This window comes from Camelus dromedarius, chromosome 3 (genome assembly GCF_036321535.1).
Source record: "Camelus dromedarius isolate mCamDro1 chromosome 3, mCamDro1.pat, whole genome shotgun sequence".
Taxonomy (NCBI): Eukaryota; Metazoa; Chordata; class Mammalia; order Artiodactyla; family Camelidae; genus Camelus; species Camelus dromedarius.
Window position 1 is genome coordinate 98,292,619 of NC_087438.1, and position 20,371 is coordinate 98,312,989.

Sequence of the window (20,371 nt, forward strand, 5' to 3'; positions counted from 1 at the left end):
AGGAACAGGCTGGAAGTTGTTGCTTTGTCTATGAGAACAAAGACGGCTGCACCTTAAGCATGTGCGCAGGCGGCCTGCAGTCTATGACCCCGGGCTGTCAGATTCTTGCGGCGTGAGTCTTTGTTGCTTACTGACTAAACTGGCTGCCGCTTGTCATGGTCTTGGGCTTCACCAAGCCACGGACGACTGGCATCCCCCTCTTCTATCCCCAGGGCAGACGTCATCCTTACTGATTGCAGGAGGGAGTACCAAACTGTCAGCGTCTATCAGGATAAGCAGAATGGACTTAAACGCAGTTCCTAACTTTACATGAAGAGACCGAGAAGTGGACTGACGGTTGCGCCGTCTGGCCGGTCCTGGAACCCCCTCCAGGGCAACACAGGCAACAGACTGTGGTGCACGGCCTCCTCGGGTCGGTTCCACCCATCAGCTGGGTCTGGCCCCGCCTTTTCCGGGTTACGGAGAACGCCCTGACGCCACATCCGGTCCGGCCCCCAACCCGGAAGCGGTGCCCTGGGTCACTCCTCCCGCCGGGCGACTGGTTATTGGGCTCACTGTGCAACTGCTGCGCGGCTAGGAATCCTCCGATGCATGGACGGCACGTGTGAGGGAAGGCCCGCTGAGGATGGGAGCGACGAGGACCCCGACTCCACGGAAGCCCCAGCTCGGATCCGGGACACTCCGGAAGACATCGTGCTGGAAGCTCCGGCCAGTGGGTTAGCGTTTCACCCGGCCCGCGATCTCCTGGCAGCGGGGGACGTGGACGGGGATGTGTTCGTGTAAGTGCGAGGCAGGGCTCGGGGCGCGGTGACTGTGGTGGGCACGGTGGCTACCCGGTCTGGAAACTCCGTTGTGATGGGGCTAGGATGAAGAGGGAAAGTTACAGGAATACTAATTTTACAAGTAACATTCGGCTCTAACCAAGTGACCACACAAATTTCTTGAAAGAGCTGAAAGAAAAAGTTGTTGGATGTCGTGACGAAGCCCGGACAAGTAGGCGAACAAATAAGTAGCAAGACAAGCAGGTGTTCGGGACAATTGTTATTTTCCACCGGATTGTGTTATGTTGGTACTGAAATAGGACCAGCGGGGCCCCCTGTTTTCGCCTCTTGCCCACTTTAACTGATCTTTCAAAAACACAAGTCCGACCATCTCACTTTCTTGATTAAAACCCTTCAATAGTTTACCTTTGCTTTTAGGATTAAGTCCTGACTCCTTAATCCAGCTTTCAGGGCCTTGACAATCCGGCTCTTGCTCGCTTTACTTTTTGCTTTCTGTGCTTATTCATCCTTACCTTTTTAATGTACTTTAAAGCTTCAGCTCCTTTGCACGTTATTCCTTCCACCTGGAAAATTCCTTTCCCTTACTTGCACCTACTGTTCCTGAACTCTCAGCATCTCTTCACTCTTCCAGCATGCTGCAAACGACTACCTGTTAGATTCTACCTTGGTACCAGATACCTTTTTCTCATAAACTTCTTAATGGTGTGTAGTCATACATCCATTTGCGTAATTATTTGAATGTGGTCTCTTCCACCAAAAAAACCCTTTTTTTCCAAACATTTTTGGCTTCACCTCACAGTAAAAATACCTTTTATAGTATGTGTGATGCACTCTACTATTTTCTGGTTTATTTCATTCTATCGTTATTGCAAGCACACACACAAAATGTTGATTGCAGCTCACAAACGGGTCCAGACTAGAGTTTGAAAAACAATGTTCTGGAGTGTCATCTGTATTCTGTTTAGTTCTCCATTGTATCTCCTGCTTCTAGCCCAGGATGTGTGCTCAGTACATGTTTGTGAACAAAAGATGTAGGCTGGAAGCAGTGAAAAGCCACTGAAGGCTTTAACCAGGAGAGTTGTGCTATCAGATTTACTTAATGAATTTAAATCCCAAACCTGTCATTAACTGCAAAGGCTTTGGGCAAGTTAACTTCCGTGTTTTCATCTTTGAAAATGGAAACAATCATACATACTTTGCAGAGAGGTTTACCATGACTATTCATATTTATAGGGCCAGACACTTGGGAGTCACCCCAGGCCTCCACCTTTCTTCACACCCCCATAGTTTCCATTCCTCTCCTCTTTCCTGCCCTCAGCCACTGCCTTCTGGCAGGCCTCTTAACTTCTCCCATGATCATTCTAAAGAGGTTCCTTTCCCCCAAAGGATTCAGTTCAGACTTCTGCTTGGCCTGTATGGTTGTCTCAAGCCCAGTCCAGCTGATCTTTCCAGATTCAGTCATACATCTGACTTGAACGCTCCTCATTCCTTATCTCTGCCCTGGGCGGGACACTGACATCTGCCTCCAGTATCTGCCCCTTCTCTGCCAGGTGAACTACTCATTCTTCATGATCCAACTCATGTCATGTCATCACTTCAGGTAGCTTTCCGAGGCCCTCTTCCCTCCCAAGTACTCAATCTGTGAATGTTTATTAAGCAGCTTTTTCATGCTGGGCACTGGGACAGGGCAAACAGTAAGTATACCCAGTTCTACCTGCCTGGAACTAACCAGCAAGTATGCACTTATTCATTTGGCCCTTTTTGAAGACCTGCTGAAGCAGGCACTGAGGATAATCTCTGGACAGGTACTTGCCTCAAAGCTGAGTTTATGGGCTGGTACCTCTGCTCCACCTCCATTTTCATCCTACGTCCTCTTCAACATGTGGTCATGATGTGCTGTGATTAATTGTGGCTTTCTCTAGGTCCCAAAGACCTAGAGTGTTAAGATCCCTGTCTTACTAATCTTTACATTTCCTACTTCTAGGGCTGGTCTTCTGTCACTAATTTAGCAAATATTTCTGGACCTTCAGTGATCCGCACCTAATCTTTCCCCAGGCTAGGGCTTTCAAGGATGCTGAAGAGGGGTGAGGTGGGGTCAGGTCATGAAAATGTATGTTGAATGAAAAAAAACCCTAACATTTGAAGCTCACTGAAAATGGGAAAATGGGATGGTAAGCTCCTGGGGCTGGGAGGTGTGCAAGCAGGAACTCCTAGTAGAGTGGAAGGTTAGTTGGTTGGTCTTTACACTCCATGCATCCCAGGTGAGGTCTGGGGTCAGTCACTCTTCTTCCATTCTCCCTAGCTTTTCCTACTCCTGCCAAGAGGGAGAAACCAAGGAGCTCTGGTCCTCAGGTCACCACCTCAAGTCCTGCCGAGCCGTTGTCTTCTCTGAAGATGGGCAGAGTGAGTATTAGGGAAGGCAGTGTGGTGGTGGGAAGGGGAGCAGTGAGCAGCACCATAACCTGGACATTTTCTCCCCAGAACTTGTTACTGTCTCCAAGGACAAAGCCATCCACATTCTAGATGTGGAGCAGGGCCGACTGGAAAGACGCATTTCCAAGGCTCATGGGTAAGGGGAAGCCAATTGTGCATTGAGGTGAGGGGTAAGGACTGATTGGTACATCCCTACTGGGACAAAGGTTTTCCAGGAAGTTCTATACCTGTCTCCAGTGCCCCCATCAACAGCCTGCTGCTGGTGGATGAGAATGTTCTGGCCACTGGGGATGACACAGGTGGCATCCGCCTATGGGACCAGCGGAAGGAGGGCCCCTTAATGGATATGCGGCAGCATGAGGAGTATATCGCTGACATGGCTCTGGACCCAGCCAAGAAGCTGCTGCTGACAGCCAGGTACAGCCTCAAAGCAGTGACCCCTCCCTTCCCTGCGTTAAATGTCTTCCTCACTGGGAGCCTCCAGCCTGGTCTGCTCCTTTGCTCTCTCTACAGTGGGGATGGTTGCCTTGGTGTCTTCAACATCAAGCGACGCCGGTTCGAGTTGCTCTCAGAGCCACAGTCTGGAGACCTGACCTCTGTCACACTCATGAAAGTATAGCTGGGCAAGGCAGGATGGGGGTGTGCTAGGGACTCGGTCTGAGGTGGCTCCACAAACATGGTTTGCCTTATTTCCCTGCAGTGTGGGAAGAAGGTGGCCTGTGGCTCCAGCGAAGGCACCATCTACCTATTCAACTGGAATGGTTTTGGGGCCACAAGTGACCGCTTTGCCTTGAGAGCTGAGTCCATCGACTGTATGGTTCCGGTGACTGAGAGTCTGCTGTGTACCGGCTCTACTGATGGAATCATCAGGTGAGAGAAGCCAGATGGCCCTCAGGTCACAGCAAGGGCAGACCTAACCAGCCAAGACCCAACACTCTTTTCTTTCTGCCCAGGGCTGTCAATATCCTGCCAAACCGAGTGGTAGGCAGTGTGGGCCAGCATGCCGGGGAGCCTGTGGAGAAGCTGGCCCTCTCCCACTGTGGCCGCTTCCTGGCCAGCAGTGGCCATGACCAGCGTCTCAAGTTTTGGGACATGGCCCAGCTGCGGGCTGTGGTGGTGGATGACTACCGTCGCCGCAAAAAAAAGGGAGGGCCGCTTCGAGCACTGAGCAGCAAGGCCTGGAGCACTGATGACTTCTTTGCAGGACTGAGGGAGGAGGGAGTGGACTCCACAGTTCGGGAGGAAGAGAAGGAGAGTGAGGACGACAGTGACTGAGGGGATGACCGAACCTCAGGATTGGTTCTCAGTGGGCAAGAGTCTTACTTCCTGGGCTGGATTCCCCAGAGAGGCTGGGAATTTAAAATACCCTATTGTGCATTAAAGATGCACAGAGGGTCAGGACTCAGCAACAGATGTGGGGAAGTACTTGCCCTGTAGTAGCTGTTCACTCCACCAGTGTTGAGATAAACCCACAGCTGGGGTAAGACAGCACGGACACAGGTGTACACCAACCAGGGGTTTAATATAAATACAACCAGCATAGAAAAAGTCAAAACTACACATACACCAAAACCAGAATGCCAAGTGGTGGGGGCAAAGGCACATTTCTGACCTTTTGGCTTAGCCAGCCTTCAAATAAAAACATCAACAAAGACAAATCAAGAAAATAAGAAGCAAAGATTCATGCTAAGCTGTGGGAGAGAGGGTGGGTGGGTGTGCGTCACACAGAACAACAATGGGGTCAGGTCAGACCATGGGCTAGGAGGGGAAGGCAAGGTCCCTTACCACAACTTAGCCAAACCTGAGCTGTCCCAGATGCACTGGGGCCCTGCCCCAGCTGGGAGGCTGTGTCAGGCCTAGTGCAGGGTCCATGCTCCTCCCCTTCTTGGGATTAGATGGTGGCTGCCCAGGCCTGCTGGGCCAAGGACTGAAACAGACCCCGCCTACTTGTTCAGGCTGCCTGTGGAGAAGATGAGGTCACTGCTGAACCATTGTACCTGCCTCAGCCCCAAAAGACCGCAGGAGGCTGGCCCCAGACTCACTCAGTGCCTCCAGCAGCTGTGCAGACACAGCCTCCTTGGCCACCTCATGCCCATCCTGCCCATCCCGGGCAAGCACAACCCAGATGAGGCCACTGAAGGGCACTGGATGCCCAGGGATCACCACCTGGTACCAGAAGCGGTGCCAGCCAGCAAAGCCTGTGCCCAAACACTTGGTGAGGAACACCGGGCTACCCAGGTTCATCTGTTGGCACATCAGCTGCAGGGTAGCCTGAGCCCCTTGGAACTCTAGCTTGTCCCCGGCTAGGGCCAATTGACTGCTCTCTGGCTGTAGGCACCGCAGTGAGGGACCAACGAGCTGCTGACGGAGTCGCTGCTTCAGGTCTGGCTTGAGCCACTCCACAGCCACCTGCTCTCCACAGAGGCGTGACTGCCCTGCAGGAAAAAAGGTAGAGATAGGGCAGGTCTAAGCCCTGGGCCCAAGCCCCCAGACCCTGTGAGTCCTCTGGAGTCACAAAGGCCTGTTCAATATCTAACCTCCCCATTTCCTGACAGTGTGACTTCAGGCAAGTTAAATAACTTCTCCAGGCTTCATTGTGTTTATTTACAAAGTGGGTGTAATAACTGCTTTCTTCTGAGTGTCCTTGGAGAACTGGTTGATGCAGGCTTTGTCTATCTCATAACCATCACAATAGCTAACCTTTACCATGAATACTTGCCAAAAAGTAGAGAATGTGTTAAGTGCTGCTGAATTCTCACAACAGTCTGAGAAAGCAGGTTCTATAGAGGATAAAAGGTAGGCATAGTTGGATAGCCTTGGGCGGGTCGATTTTTCTTAACACAGTCCCCTCATATCTAAAGAGGAACATCATTCTGTTCCATTGGAATGTGGAGAATTTAGCCAGGAGATAATGCTTGTGAAGTGTTAGGTATAGGTAAGCAGTAGTTGACAGCATCAGTGGAAATTTAAAAGCCTTTGGTCAAATAGTTTATGTCGGAAACTCAGGCGGGTCGGTCTCGAGACTTTAACCCGCTGTGCTGACAGGTACAGGTAAAGTGCCCGGCAGAACGGGTTTGGCCCCAACCAGCGCCCCCCCCCCCCCGCAGTCTCCACCCCTACCTTCCACTAGAGCCTTTTTGGCCATGGCTGCGGCGCGGTGCGAGCTGAACTTGAGCAGCGCGATTTGCGCGGGCGCCGGCCCGGGGCTGGGCAGCAACAGCGCCTCCTGCAGGCCAGGGCCCAGGGGCTGCAGCGCGAGCAGTAGCGCGTGGCGGCTCAGACCCGGCGGCAGCCGGTCCACGCTCAGCTCGCACTTCTCGGTGCTTCGGCACACGAGCAGCTGGCAGGACGGCCGCAGCGGGTGGTTGTGCAGCGTGGCGATGGCCGCCTGGGCGCCGCGCCGCGAGCTGTAGCGGGCGTAAGCGAAGCCGCGGTTAAGGCCGCTGAAGGTCATCATCAGGCGAAATTCGTAGAGGCGGCCCACACGCTGGAACAGTGGGATCAGCTGGTGCTCGTACACATCCTGGGGTAGCCGCCCGATAAACACCTCTGACCCGGCTGGCGGCGGGCTGCCCACCCATCCTGGGAGGAGGGGATGGGGAGGGGGAACCGTCATCCACCCGGATGGTTCCGGGTTCGGGGCCCAGGGACCCAGCGCGAGAAGGGCTATGTATGCAAAAGTCTGTGAAATGGGTACACCGTACTCCGCCGGATCGCCGGCATAATTGGGTGGCTGATCTAAAATCAAGACTGGCACCTTAAGACTGGCTCCGTCCTCGACGGCGCGGGAGGGTGGGAAGCCACAGAGAAGTTTCATCGGCTTGGGGGCGGGGGTAACGAGTAGTTAGGGGTTTCTGACTGTGTAGCCTCGGGGTAGGCGCCCCCTCCCCCCAAATGCGGCGGGTTGGGGCCGTCGAGGCCGGCGTAGCCCCCCAGCAGGCGCAGGGACTGGGACTACCGTACCTGGGGGTGGCCCGCCATACTTCCTCTGCCCGTTCACCTGCACCAGGCGGATGCCCGTCTCCCTGACCCACGCCTCCAGCGCCGCCTTGTTCTCTGGATTCACCCTCTCACACCATAGCTGAGGGGGAAAGGGCAGGTTGGAGTCGCGGATTGCCGCGACCACCCCCACCTCCCCTGTGATGCCGAGGGCTCATCGACCCCCTGGTAGCCAACCACTTACCTCACACTCCCGCTTGGACTGCATGGCTCTCCCGCTGGCTTCCTCGTACCCCCTTTATAACCTCCTCCCTGTCTGCCTATCTGGAAGCTTCCCTACCCCTCCACCCCCCCAAGCTCTCATTGGCTCTGAGCAAGACCCCGCCTCCCAAGGGGGCGGAGGTATCCACCGCACGTGCGCCTCGGGAACCTCCGACAGTCAGGTGAAAGCTAGAGACCCTAGCAGATGGGTCTGCGGCAGCCCCACCACCGAAAACATGGCTCGCAAACTGGCAGGATGGACGGGCGGCGAGAACGTCAGGGCCCCTTCAGCCGGCGGAGGAGCCCGTGGGGGCTACTGTAAGTCTCTCTCCTCATTTTCCACGGCTGAAGTGGTCGCAGTGGGAGGCCCAGGTTCTGAGAGGGAAGGCAGGGCTAGGCAATAGTGACACAGGCAGGCTCCAGTGGTTGAGGCATTTTATTGGACCTTTGGCGGCTGGTGGTGGGGAACGTTCCTTCCTTCTGGTGTAGGGCCCTGCAGAGGAGACCATCTCCGACTGGTCCGTGTAGCTCAGGAACACAGGCAACTAAGCCCCCAGGGCCTCATGTGGAAAATGGTGTAGTACCTGGCCATTTTTGCCTGTGATTACCAATAAAATAATCATAATAAAAATTAAAAAGTCTCTGTTCCGACCACTTTAGGTCTTCCTGCTGGAACAGAAATGTGCAAAGCTGTTGAAGTACATATGCAGAGTTTTGTCTTAGCCTTAAATAATGCCAGTCCCACTTTCCTCTGGTCCTCTGCTCAACTCAGCAGATGCAAATGGGCTGGTTTGTTCTCCTTTTGATTTCCTCCACAAGGTCTTCTCTTCGGATGTCCACCTGCCCAGGATGGAGGAACAAGGTGGAATAAGCATCTTGCAGCTCCACTGCTCTCTGAGTGCCCATGCCTTCCTCTAGGCATCAGGTCAGGCTCAGCTGGGAGCAGGAACCCAATCAAACATCTCAGGGGAGACAGTGCTTGGGGGAACCAGAGAGACACAGGGGATGTGTGGGATGGACAGTTAACCCTACATGACCACAGTAACATGCTACACCCCTTAAGTCCATTACGAGTGGGTGCTAATATGAATGCCAGGCTTTGCTCAGGTCTCGAATTGGGCATTGGCCTGCCGAAATGGCTTCCATTGCCTATCCCTCAGCCTTCCTGCCCACCTGCTTACCTCTTCCCTGCTGGCCACTGAGCGGAGCTTGATGACCCCATCCTTGAGCTCTTGCTCACCGATGATGGCCACCAGTGGGATGCCTGTCTCCTCACAGTACTGCAGTTGGTTCAGTAACTTGGGGTTCTTCTTGTAGAGCAGCTCTGCCTGCAGGGGACCAGGGAAGAAGATGAAGGCAGGCTTCTGCAGCCCTCAGGGACAACTTCCTTGGGGCCCAAGCTAGTACTTTGCTCTGACCTTCACCCCAAGAAGTCACAGTAGTGGCAGGGTCACTGTGGATGAGCTTTTATTTCATTGTGCCCAGCACTCCCAAATTTGCTGCCACCCTGGGGCTTGCCTCCTCTACCTTGATCCCGGCATCCCAGAGCTCGGAGACCAGCTTCAGTCTCTCCTCCAGCAGCTTCTTCTGTGCGGATGCCACAAGCACCTGTGTCTCTGTGGTCCGTACCTTCTCCTCCAATGCCTAGGGAAGAAGCAGTTAAGAAACAGCTGGGCTGCTCTTTATACCACTGTCAGTGAACAACCAGAGCAGGCTCCTGTCAGGATTCTGAGACCAGGCCCAGCTCCACCAGGGCAGGCTAGTCTTCTCATCTAGCAACTGGGCCGAAAAAAAAAAGGTAGCTCTTAGAAGAATAAGAAATGAACTGACTGGCTTGTACATATGTCTTGCCAGAATAAATAATGTAGGACAAAGGTAGCTTATGTACAGTAACTTCAAACTTACCTCCAGCTAGTACTTTATGGGTCCACAAGAGCATTCACAAGGAAGTGATCCTCACTGAGCTCACCCAGCCAATCTGGTCACCCCTGGCAGTTCTAGTTCCCACTTACTTACTTTCTGCCTGGTCAAGAGACTGCGTCTCATGCTTCAGGCACAGGGTACAACCCAAGGTGTGTGTGGATTAGGGGGGAGAGAGAATGCTGCTGCTGCCGCTGTCCATGTCTTTTTCTGGAAAACAGTTCCATAGTTCTTAGAACACAAGATGCCTATTGGAACAGTGACCTCAATTGGGAAACACAAGTAGTTTCCACTCTAGAGAAAAGGATAGAGGGGTAGTGGGAAGGTTACTGCCAGAGCCTTCCTCAGGGGAAGAAATGCAACCAGACAGTTAAGAGCAGTAGCAGCAAAGGAGGGTTTGAGGCCACGAAGGGCTTCCCTCATGTTACTCTAGGTGCTAGAGAGTCAAGAGCACTGTCTGAGGGATCCCAGAGCCTCAGACCCATGCTTCCCACTTAGAGACAATATCCCATAGTGGTTGGGAGCAAGACATTGGAGTTCGGAGGCCTGGATTCAAATTCTGACTCTGCCACTTACACCTTGGGCAAATTATTTGATCTATAATACTTTAGTTCCCTTGTCTGCAAAATGTAAATAATAAAGGTAGCTACCCTCAGAGGGCTGTTTAAGAATTTTATTAGACCATGCATGAAAAGCACTAGGCACAGTCCCTGGCACAGAGTACTAAAATATTAAGTATTCTGTATTAGGAGGAAGATCCGAGTCTTCGGATAAACTGGCCTAGATTCCTGACAGCCCTGAGGGAATTAGGGACCCAGAACAAAAGAATTTGTGAAGAATGATCAGAGATCCATCAAGTTGGCCTATAATGGGGTAGGTGTCTGTGAAGGACAGCAATTCTCTTTTCTCCGTTTCTTTGCAAAGATACTCCTTGCCCAAAGCAGCACCAATTGCCCCCTTAAAGATCAAAGAAGATAGCTCAGATGCCACCAGCTCCCAGAGGGTCTTCTACCCAGCACCGAGACCTACCTCCAGCCTCTGCTCCACGATGGAGAAGATCCGCTCTACCCCAATGCTGAGCCCCACGCATGGCACCTTGCGCCCTTTGGGGTCAAACATGCCCACAAGCCCATCATAGCGCCCTCCAGCGGCCACACTGCCCACGCCCAGGGGTTCTTCCCCTGCCTGGGCTGGGGACTGCAGCAGCACTGCCTCATAGATCACCCCAGTATAGTAGTCCAGCCCTCGAGCAAGGCTCAGGTCGAACGATATCTGGGGGGACAAGAACAGGGTCAGGCCAGAAGAGGATCAAGGACCTCCAGCCCCAGAGCTCAGCTGTGGCTCCCACCCCAAGCTGACTCACCTTGTCAGCAATGCCAAACAGGGTCAGATACTCAAATAGCAGCTTCAGGTCTCCCAGACCCTCCAAGGCCTGCTTGTTTTGGGACAGTTTAGGATCCTGGAGCAGCTGTTTCACTAGAGATACCCCACCTGGGGAGACAGATTTGTGAGCCAGACTGACTGACAAGAAAAAGATAAGGGTTCTACCTTTGCCTCTGGACTACACACGTATGCATGAGTGCATACACACAGATAACACGTACATTCCCCCTGCCCCTCTCCTATACATACGCACACACAGAGGGGTTTCGGCTTTAGGCTGAGGGCAGTGGGATGGCTGCTGGGGAGGCAGGGTTTATTTCTCACCATGCTGCTGGACGTAGTCCCCAATGTGGTCAGCAACCTCAGGTGCGAGACCCTTCTCTCCTACCATCTCATTCTTTACTTCCTCCCAGGACACCTGGGCAGACAGAAACCAGTCAGGGACCCCTGGGCAGCTTCCTCACTGCAGAGCAAGAGTAGGCCCTCCTCAGGGGGTGGTCTTAAGCAGAAACTGCCTGTCAACCTACATCCTGGGGCTAACTTTCCTCTGGTGGGCATAGAGGCAGGGCCCTCTCTCTCCTCATCTTTTCCATTTCTCAGGGCAGGGTGGGATCTGGGAAAAGAAGAGTCAAGTGTTTGGGTTGTTACCTTGTCCAGCTTGTCCACTGAGGAGCAGATGGTGCGGAACTTGCTGTCAGGAACACCACAGATGGCAAACATCCCGTCCAGGATGCGCCGGTCATTCACCTGCAGTGACCCGAGGAACAGTGAGGAGAGAATCTCTTTACATGACCCTCGACAGCCTTGGTCACTTGGGCTCCTTGTCCTTCTGCACAAGGACCTTCTCCTGTGAGAGAGACCAGGCCCAACTGTGCCTTCCCAGCCCCATTCAGCTGACCTTGACCAGGAAGTCGCCTATCTGAAGTGAACTCAGGATCTCACACATGATCTTCAGGCACTCTGCATCAGGAATCATGGGGTCAAACTGCCCGGCAATGTCAAAATCCTGCAGGGAGAGGGGTAGCAAGAGGTTCTCAGGCGTATAATCTTCTTAAGTGAGGACTCCTGGGAACTCTGGAGGAGGCCTCTTTGCACTCATGCACAGACCACCTTCATTCTGTCTGATTGTCAGCCCAGGGCAAAACTCCAGCATTCTTGGGTCTCTTACCAGTCCTGGTTTCCTTCCCATCTATTGGGCTATTCTTTCATATCTCATCTATTTTTCCTTATTTCTACCACTGTGGGGGCAATTATATTGCCTTAGTCATTGTCCCTATTCACTCAGAAGCTCTGCCACCAGTCTGGAGGATATGATACCTCAAATCCAATTTCCCCATCCTCTGCTGTGATCCTATCATAGGTTTAAGACAAAGAGCACTGGACCAAGAGGTCTAATCCTAACTTTTTCTTTCTTATCCCTATGATCTCTTCATCTTGCTGAGCTGCAAGTTTACTCATATATAAAATGGGGTGAATAACCTCTGTCCTGTATATGAAAATGCTAAAGAAATCTTAGGGCTAGCATCATCTGGGACAACCAGTTTGTTCAGGACACCATGAGCACTCAGTAGGTTCTACTGGCTCAAGGGAGGGCCACCTTACCCATCCTGCCCCGCATACTCACACACTGGTAGAATTCCCGGTATCGGCCTCGTGTCATGGCTGGGTTATCCCGCCGGTATACTTTTGCTATGTGGTAGCGTTTAATGTTGGTCAGTTTATTCATTGCCAAATATCGAGCAAAAGGAACCTGATGACAAAGAGTTAAGGAGAAAGCCCCTCCCGCATGTCTGGAATTTGATTATCTTCACCAGCAGAAGCTGGGCTCTAACTCTACCCTGTGTGGGTAAAACTGCCACCTATAAGATTAACAACATTTCTGAACATCAGCAATAATCAGCTTTGTTACCACAAGGGAAAGCTGAAGTCTCAAAAAACATTAAGGCTCCTTTCTCTTTGGTAGTGTCTCCCCGCTGGGCTTTGCCGAGCACTGCAGGGGGCTGGGCAGATTGGCCAGGGAGCAGAAAAAGGGCCCCAAGTAGGATCTCTAAGCAGATGATTCTCTGACATAGCTTGGAAATAAAGGAAACATGCTGTTGGTCAATTAAAGAGAACTCTGTCCACTGGACAGGGCAAGGGAGAGGTATTCTAGAGCCAGGGGATTGCTGGCAGAGTCAGAATGGGCCCTGACAAAAGCTGAGGTCTTTCTCAGGATTCAGAAGTCTTCTAAGGCTATGCTCTGTTTAGCCAAAGTCCAGCTCCTGGTTTAGAGAAATAATTTCCCTGATTGCTAAAGGCATTATATTTTATCCAATCTATGTCTAGCTGTCCCCAAACCTAAGGCTAGAAATAGCCTCAGCTCACTGAGGGCCAGTCCATCCAAAGTGTCAAGAGCCCAAGTTTAGAAAGATACAGTGAGGTCGTAGCGAAGGGACAGCAGCTCCCCACCCTGGTCCTTCAGGTCATAGATAAGCTTAGAGTCTTCCCCATACTTTCCAGTCAGTGTTTCCTGGAGAAAACATAAAGAAATGTGGTCACAGTGATAAATATAACAATTTAAAAGGAAGTTTTAAAAACAAAAACCTACCACTCTAACGTAATTGATTTCAACTTGTCTATATTTCTTCTGCTCTCCCAATGCTTATGTATTCGATGTTAATTATAACCAAAAAGAAACACCAGTTCTGTTTTCTGCTTATCACATTTCCATTTTGTGACACAACTGAAGTATTACTGTTAAAAGCTGCATAATATTCCAGTGGGAAGCTCTGTATTTACTTCCTTCCTAGTATGAAACTGCTACGTGTTTAGGTTATTCCAATTGAAAAAAATATTCCATAGCATTTCAATAAATATATTTGGGTACATAGTTTTTTTCTTTTGAATAATTTTTGGAGGCTAAACTCTTAGGAGTGGGTTATTAAATCAACAAAGATAAATTTTTTTTTATAGCACCTGAGATTTGAACACTGTCAAAAGCCAAAACTAAAAAAAGTAGTCCTTGCCCTGTGATATCCTCAGCAAGATGTGAATATATTTTACCTACCAGACTGGCTAAGTTTAAAAAGCGTGAAAACTCCCAGTGTGTCAAAAATAGAAACACTCACACAGTAGTTGGTGTTATGGGTGGAATTGTGTCCCTTCAAAATTCATATATGGAAGCCCCTTTCCCCCAGTAACCTCAGAGTGGGACTATATTTGGAGATAGGGTCTTTAAAGAAGTAATTAAGCAAAAATGAGATCACCAGGGTGGGTCCTAATCCAATATAACTGAGATCCTTATAAAAAGAGGAAATTTGGACACAGAGGAGGGAAGATGATGTGAAGACCCAGGGAAAAGACATCATCTAAAAGCCAAGGAGACAGACCTGGAACTGATCCTTCCATCATGACCCTCAGAAGGAGCCAACCCTGTTGACAGTTTATCTTGGACTTCTAGCCTCCAGACAATAAATTTTTTTTTTCTTTTTTAATTTCTGTTGTACAAGCCACCCAGTCTATGGTATTTTGTTATGGCAGCCCTAGCAAACTAATATAGTTGGTAGAAATAGGAAGGAGTACAACCATTTGACCCAGAAATTCTACTTCTATGAATTTACCCTGCAGATAAATGTGCACCAGTACTAGACACAGTTCCAAGCCCTGCGTATGTATCAGTGAACAAAGGCAGTCCATGCCCTCAAGAATCTTCTATAGTAACAAGATTCAGGCAGTACACCATGGAAAGAAACAGATTAATAGGTAATTTTCTGATAGTGATAGGGCTACTTTAGACAAGGAATTTGAAAAGGATTATTTAAGGAATGGCATTTTAGTTGAGATCTGACATTAAAATCTGTCATGTCTATAATTTACTCTGAAATTCAAGTCATGCAAAGAGCTAGGGGAAAAGGGAGCTAAGGAAGAGGGAAGAGCAAGAACAAAGGCCCTAAGACAGAAACACATTTAGTATGTTCCAGGAATAGAAAAAGACCCTAGTAGCACAGTGCACAGGGGGAAGAAGAGCATGAGACGAGGTGGGAAAGGCAGGCAGTGGCCAGATCATGTAGGGCCTTGTAAGCCTGAGTAAAGGGTTTGAATTTTATTATAAATGCATCTGGAATCACTAGATTTTAAGCAGTCAGTGATGCAACCTGCTTTTAATAGCAAAGAACTAGAAACAACCTCAGGGTCCATCAATAGGCTGGTTGCATATTCATCCTTTATATGTTTGGTTTGCATGCATCTGGGAAACATCTCAAGCACAGGTACCATGAAATTCAGTGTTGACAGGAGCCATAACAACTTCCGTTTCTGAGGAGGGCTCTCTTTTGGAAGCTGCTGGCCTCAACCAAGGTAAGTAAAAGGCAGGGCCTCTCCCTCTACGCCCGTCCCGTGCCCCGTCTCACTGGAGAAAATACTAATCTTTGTCTGCAACAACAGAGAGACCTTTAGGCTCTCACTGTTGTTATCTGCTTCGTTGTCTGTATCCCATCCTTCCACCATGCAGTCTCTCTTCACTGCCCCTCACCTTTAGTTCAAACACAGGTGTGTCAATCACTTCTGCACCATGGCGCTTGAAGCAGCTGATGATTACTTCAAACACCTTCTCCCGAACTGCCATCTGCCGGGGACTGTAGTCTCTTGTGCCCTTGGAGTCAAAATCAGCCAAAGAACCAGGGATGGGGTTTAAAAACAAAGAACAATAAGGTCTAGAAATATAAAAGCATGACCTTAACGATGATGAATGCAAACCTTGCCCCAAACTTAGATTTTCCTACAAACAATTCCCTATTAGTTATCACAGCCATTTGCTCTCAGCCTTCTAAGTCCCCCACCCCTTGCCCCTGCCAGCTTTTTGGCTTGGTCCTATTTTCTAGAGTTCTTGGAACTCTATTCTCTGAGAAATTTTCCTATACTAATTTTCTGGGATAACAGAACATTACTCTGCCCAACAGAAAACACCTACCTGATGACAGGCATATAACCAACTCAAGCTGGCTTAGCTAATTGAATTCCGAACTTTACAAGGAACATTCTCTCCTAACAGAACTTAAAATAGAAATCCTAATGAATACTATTTGTTTCCTAATTTGTTTCTGATAGCCCTATGGCATGAGCTGGGCAGATACATTTTTTTGATGAATTAGAAGATGTTGAGAAGCTAAGTCATTACTTAAGACCACTCAGCAGGTTGGTGGCAGTCAGTACTAGAACTCTGTTCTTCCAGGTCAAAGTTTCTAGTTTGGGCTTTTACATGCTACTCCCATGTAGGAGCTTTTTGGTCTCAGGGCCTCTTTATACTCTTACTATTTATTAATGACCCCAAAGTGGATTATATCACTATAAATATTTATTGTATTAGAAATTAAAACTGAAGATATCTAAAAATATTTATTAATTCACTTAACAAATAGAAAATCTATTACATGTTAACATAAATAACATTTTAGGAAAATGTAACTACTTCCCAGAACAAAAAAAGTTGGTGAGAAGAGTGGCACTGATTTACATTTTCGTAAATCTTTAATGTCTGGGTAAACAGAAGACAGCTGTATTCTCATATATGCTTTTTGCAGTCTGTTCTGTTGTGATTTGTTGTTCTGGTTGAGTATATAAAGAAAATCTGGCCTTACAGTGATGTATAATTGTAAAAAGAGGAATATTTTAATAAACTTTTCAGCTAACTGTAGATATTCTTCTTAAACTACACTAAAAACCCAAAAAGCAGTAGTTTCTTAAAGATTGGTTGCAATGTGGAATCTGAAACTACATAAGTGAACTACTCATATTGTTACATTAAAATCCATTATAAGGTACCCAGAATTCATAGAGACAGAAAGTAAAACAATGGTACCAGGGACTGGAGAGAGGGTAGAGTGGGGAGTTACTGTTTAATGGGTAAAGATTTTGTTTGATATGATGAAAAAAGTTCTGGGGATGAATAGAAGTGATGGTTGCACAACGATGTGAATGTACTTAAAGCCACTGAAATGTACACCCGAAAATGGATGAAATGGCAAATTTTATGTTATGTATATTTCACTAAAATTTAAAAACTATCTGTTACTCTATCTTGTACTTTGGATATTTTTACACAGGCATGATTCTATAACATCATGCATTGGTCATTTAGAAAATATTGATTCTTTGGTAACAGTTATACAGAGCTTCCAAATGTTGATATATTTCATTATACAATATCAGAAAACCATATTTGTTAATGTCAACATAGTTCTCATGAGGAAAGTCTTCAAGTACTGGGAAGATGTCAAGCTCATGGTGGAAAATACAAGTTATAACTTTGACTTGAACACTTGAATTCTATCACTGGCAACAAATACTGTCGGATGTTTTCCTTGAGGTACAAGGCTCACTTTGTTCATTGTTGTGAAAATGTCTGCCAGATATCTAAATCTTTAAAACAATAGTTTATCTTTCAGTTTTTCTTTCAAATAAAAAATATTTTCCATGAAAAAAAGTAGCTAGTTCCACTTAAAATTCACACAATGGCACGAGCGTTTTTGCTACTTTGGAATACAGCAGAAGTGCTTTACGTGTACTTCCCATTTCATCATATAGAATATTAAAAAAGAGTGTACTCAAGGGTCAGTGTTCAATAAAATTAGTAATTTTTACTATTTTATCAAAGACATTCTTAAGTGAAACTGAATTTTTTTTTACTGTGAGTTCATGAAAGTAAAGGACATAGTGGTTATTATTAGTACAGTTTGGTGCCACCATCTTGATTTGTGCTGAGACACCAGCAGTTCTACTCACCAGTGCTTATGCACCTTCACTGCAAATGAAGTGAAAAAGGCAAACTACAGTATTAAAATAATTTTGACCAGGAAGATTCCTTTAGGAGTCCTTTCCCCGTGATACTGAGCTTTCTGTTGTTAATTATGAATCACATGTCAAGAAGTATATTTCAACAAACTAAAGTGGACAGTAACTCTCCAGTATAATCTCATTCTTTTTTTAGTAGTAGTATTTAAAAATATCTTATTTATTATTGTATTATTTTATTTTGGCAGGGGGAGAGGTAATTAGATTTATTTATTTTTAGAGGAGGTAGTGGAGATTGAACCCAGGACCTCCTGCATGCTAAGCATGTGCTCTATCACTTGAGCTATACCCTCCCCTCTAATCTTATTCTCTTTTAACATTATATTATGGAAATTTTCAAACACACTTTATAGATAATGGTACACTGGACCCCATCATGTATCTATTACCCAGCTCCAACAACTATCAGCATCTGGTATTCTTATGTAAGTCCCAAGATTTTTTTTTTCCTGCAGTGTTTTAAAATAAATCCCAGGGGGAGGGTATAGCTCACTGGTAGAGAGCATGCTTAGCATGCAGGAGGTCCTGGGTTCAAACCCCAGTACCTCCATTAAAAAAAAAAAAGGCAAATCCTATATATCATATCATTTTATCCATAAATACTTCATATGATTCTCTAACATTTAAGGATTAAAAAATAAAACATTACAATACCTTTTTTTTTACAAACAGCAAAACTAACAGCAACCCTTAACCTAACGCCCAAACCATGTTTAATTAACCCCAATTGCTTCAATAATATTTTTTTATGGTTGGTTGGTTTGAATCAGATTCTAAATGAAGTTCATGCCTTGTATCTGGCTGATCCGTCTAATGTCTATTTAATCTGTAGCAGTTTCATTTCCTTTTAAAAAAATGTCCTTTATTTATTGAAGAAATTGAGTCTTTTTTTGCAAAGAATTTTTCTCATTCTAGATTTGGTTAACAGTATATATATCCATTTAACATGTCTGTCCATCTCCCATATTTTCAGTAAACTGGTAGTTAGGTAAACTGGTAGATAGGTCTGAAGACCTGATTAGATTCAGGTACAATTTTTCTTGGCAAGAATAGGTGATGTGTACTTCTTATTGCATCATACCAGGAGGAACATAATGCCTGGTTGTCCTACTTTTAGTGATGCTAAAATCAATCATTGGGTTTAGGTGAGGCCAGCCTGGTCTATCATAAATTCCCATTAATCTTTTCACCCAATAGTTTAAATAAATATCGATGATCAATGCCTAGGGGTTTTTACACTGTTTCCTTAACCTGTGAAGTGAGTTATGTGTAGAAGGAATAGGTCAATGAATTTAGGAGTCCAAAGAATTAATCTTAAAAGGTGACATCTTAACAGAAGGAAAACAGATCATCTCCCCTCTCCTTTAGAATTCACTTTCACATACATTCATTGAATACTTATGAAGTTCCAGGCACCTAATCTCAGCCTCTCAGGTTAAATAAACCATGTGAATAATGAAAAGTCAGCAACAAATGCAGTAACAGAGATAGTTATGAAGTGCCAGAGGAATCCAGATAAAGGGTAAATAGGTCGGTTTATAGAACTTACAGAAAGTGACATCTGAACTGAAATCCGGGAGGCTGAGCTAGGAATCTCCAACCTCATTCCGCTCTACTCTCCCTCTGTATTTGGTTTTAATCATAAATGTCTTTTTCTAGTTCCTGGAAACTACCAAGGTTCTTCGTTGTTTCAGGATTTCCATGCCTTACATGGAGTTATCTTCCTCACACTCTTCACCTAGCTATCTCCCACTCATCTATTAGGTCAGCTAGTCTATCACTTCTTTAGGAAGGTTTTCTCAGACTCCTCAGTTCTCCTTTATTTTTCTCAGAGCATCCTTGTTATTTCTTTACATCACTTAAAACAATTTGTAGTTACATATCCACTTGTGGGATTATTTCTCTTAAGTCTAGATCCTTCAGTAGAATGTAAGTTCCCTGAGGGCGGGCTATATTGTTCACCATGATACACTCACTTCTTTGGACAGTGCTAGGCACATAGTAAGCACTCAATAAATATTTACTGAATGAAAGAAAGAGTAGCAGTAGCAGGCTGATTCCCCTAAGCATCCAGCTGGCCTAGTTTCTGTCATCACTTTGCCATCCCAGAATGACTCAAGTGGAGTCCAGCCCAGGTTGGCGCCCAGAGCAATTGTTGTTTCTTTTGCAGTATTTCAGATCCTCTGGATATGCATCCTTATGAGTGGAATTAGGGACCCTCTCAGAGGCTCCCTGAAGGAATGATATTTACCTTGGGGGTTTTGAGTACGAATTTCTGTTTCCCTTCATCAGGGCCCAGCTGTGCCTTCAGTTTCAGTAGTTTTGCCACCTCCTCCTCGATCTGTGGAGGGAAAGTAGGCGCTAGGTAGGCTATCATATCTGCCACCCCCTCCTTCCGCCATTCATTCAGTATCCCTCCCTCATTCGAATCGGAGGCAGATCTCTCACCCAGGCCTAGCTTTGCTTCTCTCGGGTCCTACCCCTGTTACCTCCCCACTCAGCCTGTCCTCCTCCCTACCAGTCCGGTCCCTTCTTACACATCGCTGACCTCTGTGCAGACCACCCCAGCTCTGTCCTCCTCGGCCTTGCTTTGGCCCCTCCCCTGCCGCCTCGGTCGCACCTGCTCGGCGCTGGCCTTCTGCTGCTTGAGGCCCCGCACACGCTCTCCCTGAAGTCGCACCAGTTCTTCCAGCGCCGCTCGCTCTGCCATACTGACTGCCAACTGGAGCTGACCGCTCCCAGATCGGCTGTGGTGGCCTCAGCCTCAGCTCGGATGACTTCCGTCTATCGAGTTGCAGGTCTGAACGCCTAGAGAGCCACCATCT

The 20,371-nt window shown here is 47.5% G+C and overlaps 3 protein-coding genes across 4 annotated transcripts; 1 reads left to right on the forward strand and 2 right to left on the reverse strand.

The window, feature by feature from the left end:
- The first annotated feature begins 122 nt into the window (after positions 1-122).
- Positions 123-4,873, forward strand: WDR55 (WD repeat domain 55). Its single transcript, XM_010990714.3, has 7 exons — positions 123-779; positions 3,085-3,185; positions 3,264-3,351; positions 3,453-3,632; positions 3,729-3,828; positions 3,916-4,085; positions 4,169-4,873. The coding sequence occupies exons 1-7, from the start codon at positions 592-594 to the stop codon at positions 4,488-4,490; spliced, it is 1,149 nt and encodes a 382-aa protein (XP_010989016.1). The 5' UTR covers positions 123-591; the 3' UTR covers positions 4,491-4,873.
- DND1 (DND microRNA-mediated repression inhibitor 1) lies at positions 4,719-7,694 on the reverse strand. Its single transcript, XM_010990777.3, has 4 exons — positions 7,399-7,694; positions 7,179-7,296; positions 6,336-6,797; positions 4,719-5,650 (listed from the first exon to the last, which is right to left on the reverse strand). Exons 1-4 carry the CDS (start codon positions 7,420-7,422, stop codon positions 5,193-5,195), a joined length of 1,062 nt encoding a protein of 353 aa, XP_010989079.3. The 5' UTR covers positions 7,423-7,694; the 3' UTR covers positions 4,719-5,192.
- Positions 7,695-7,833: 139 nt separating this feature from the next.
- HARS1 (histidyl-tRNA synthetase 1) lies at positions 7,834-20,354 on the reverse strand. 2 transcript variants are annotated; one of them, XM_010990713.3, is made up of 13 exons: positions 20,095-20,354; positions 19,798-19,887; positions 15,229-15,348; positions 13,132-13,227; positions 12,343-12,468; positions 11,617-11,724; positions 11,367-11,465; positions 11,043-11,136; positions 10,699-10,826; positions 10,365-10,607; positions 8,943-9,059; positions 8,597-8,743; positions 7,834-8,255 (listed from the first exon to the last, which is right to left on the reverse strand). In XM_010990713.3, exons 1-13 carry the CDS (start codon positions 20,254-20,256, stop codon positions 8,184-8,186), a joined length of 1,602 nt encoding a protein of 533 aa, XP_010989015.2. In that variant the 5' UTR covers positions 20,257-20,354; the 3' UTR covers positions 7,834-8,183. The 2 variants fall into 2 exon arrangements, with proteins under 2 accessions (XP_010989015.2, XP_010989013.1); XM_010990711.3 differs by having other exon boundaries at positions 20,167-20,353.
- Positions 20,355-20,371: the final 17 nt, after the last annotated feature.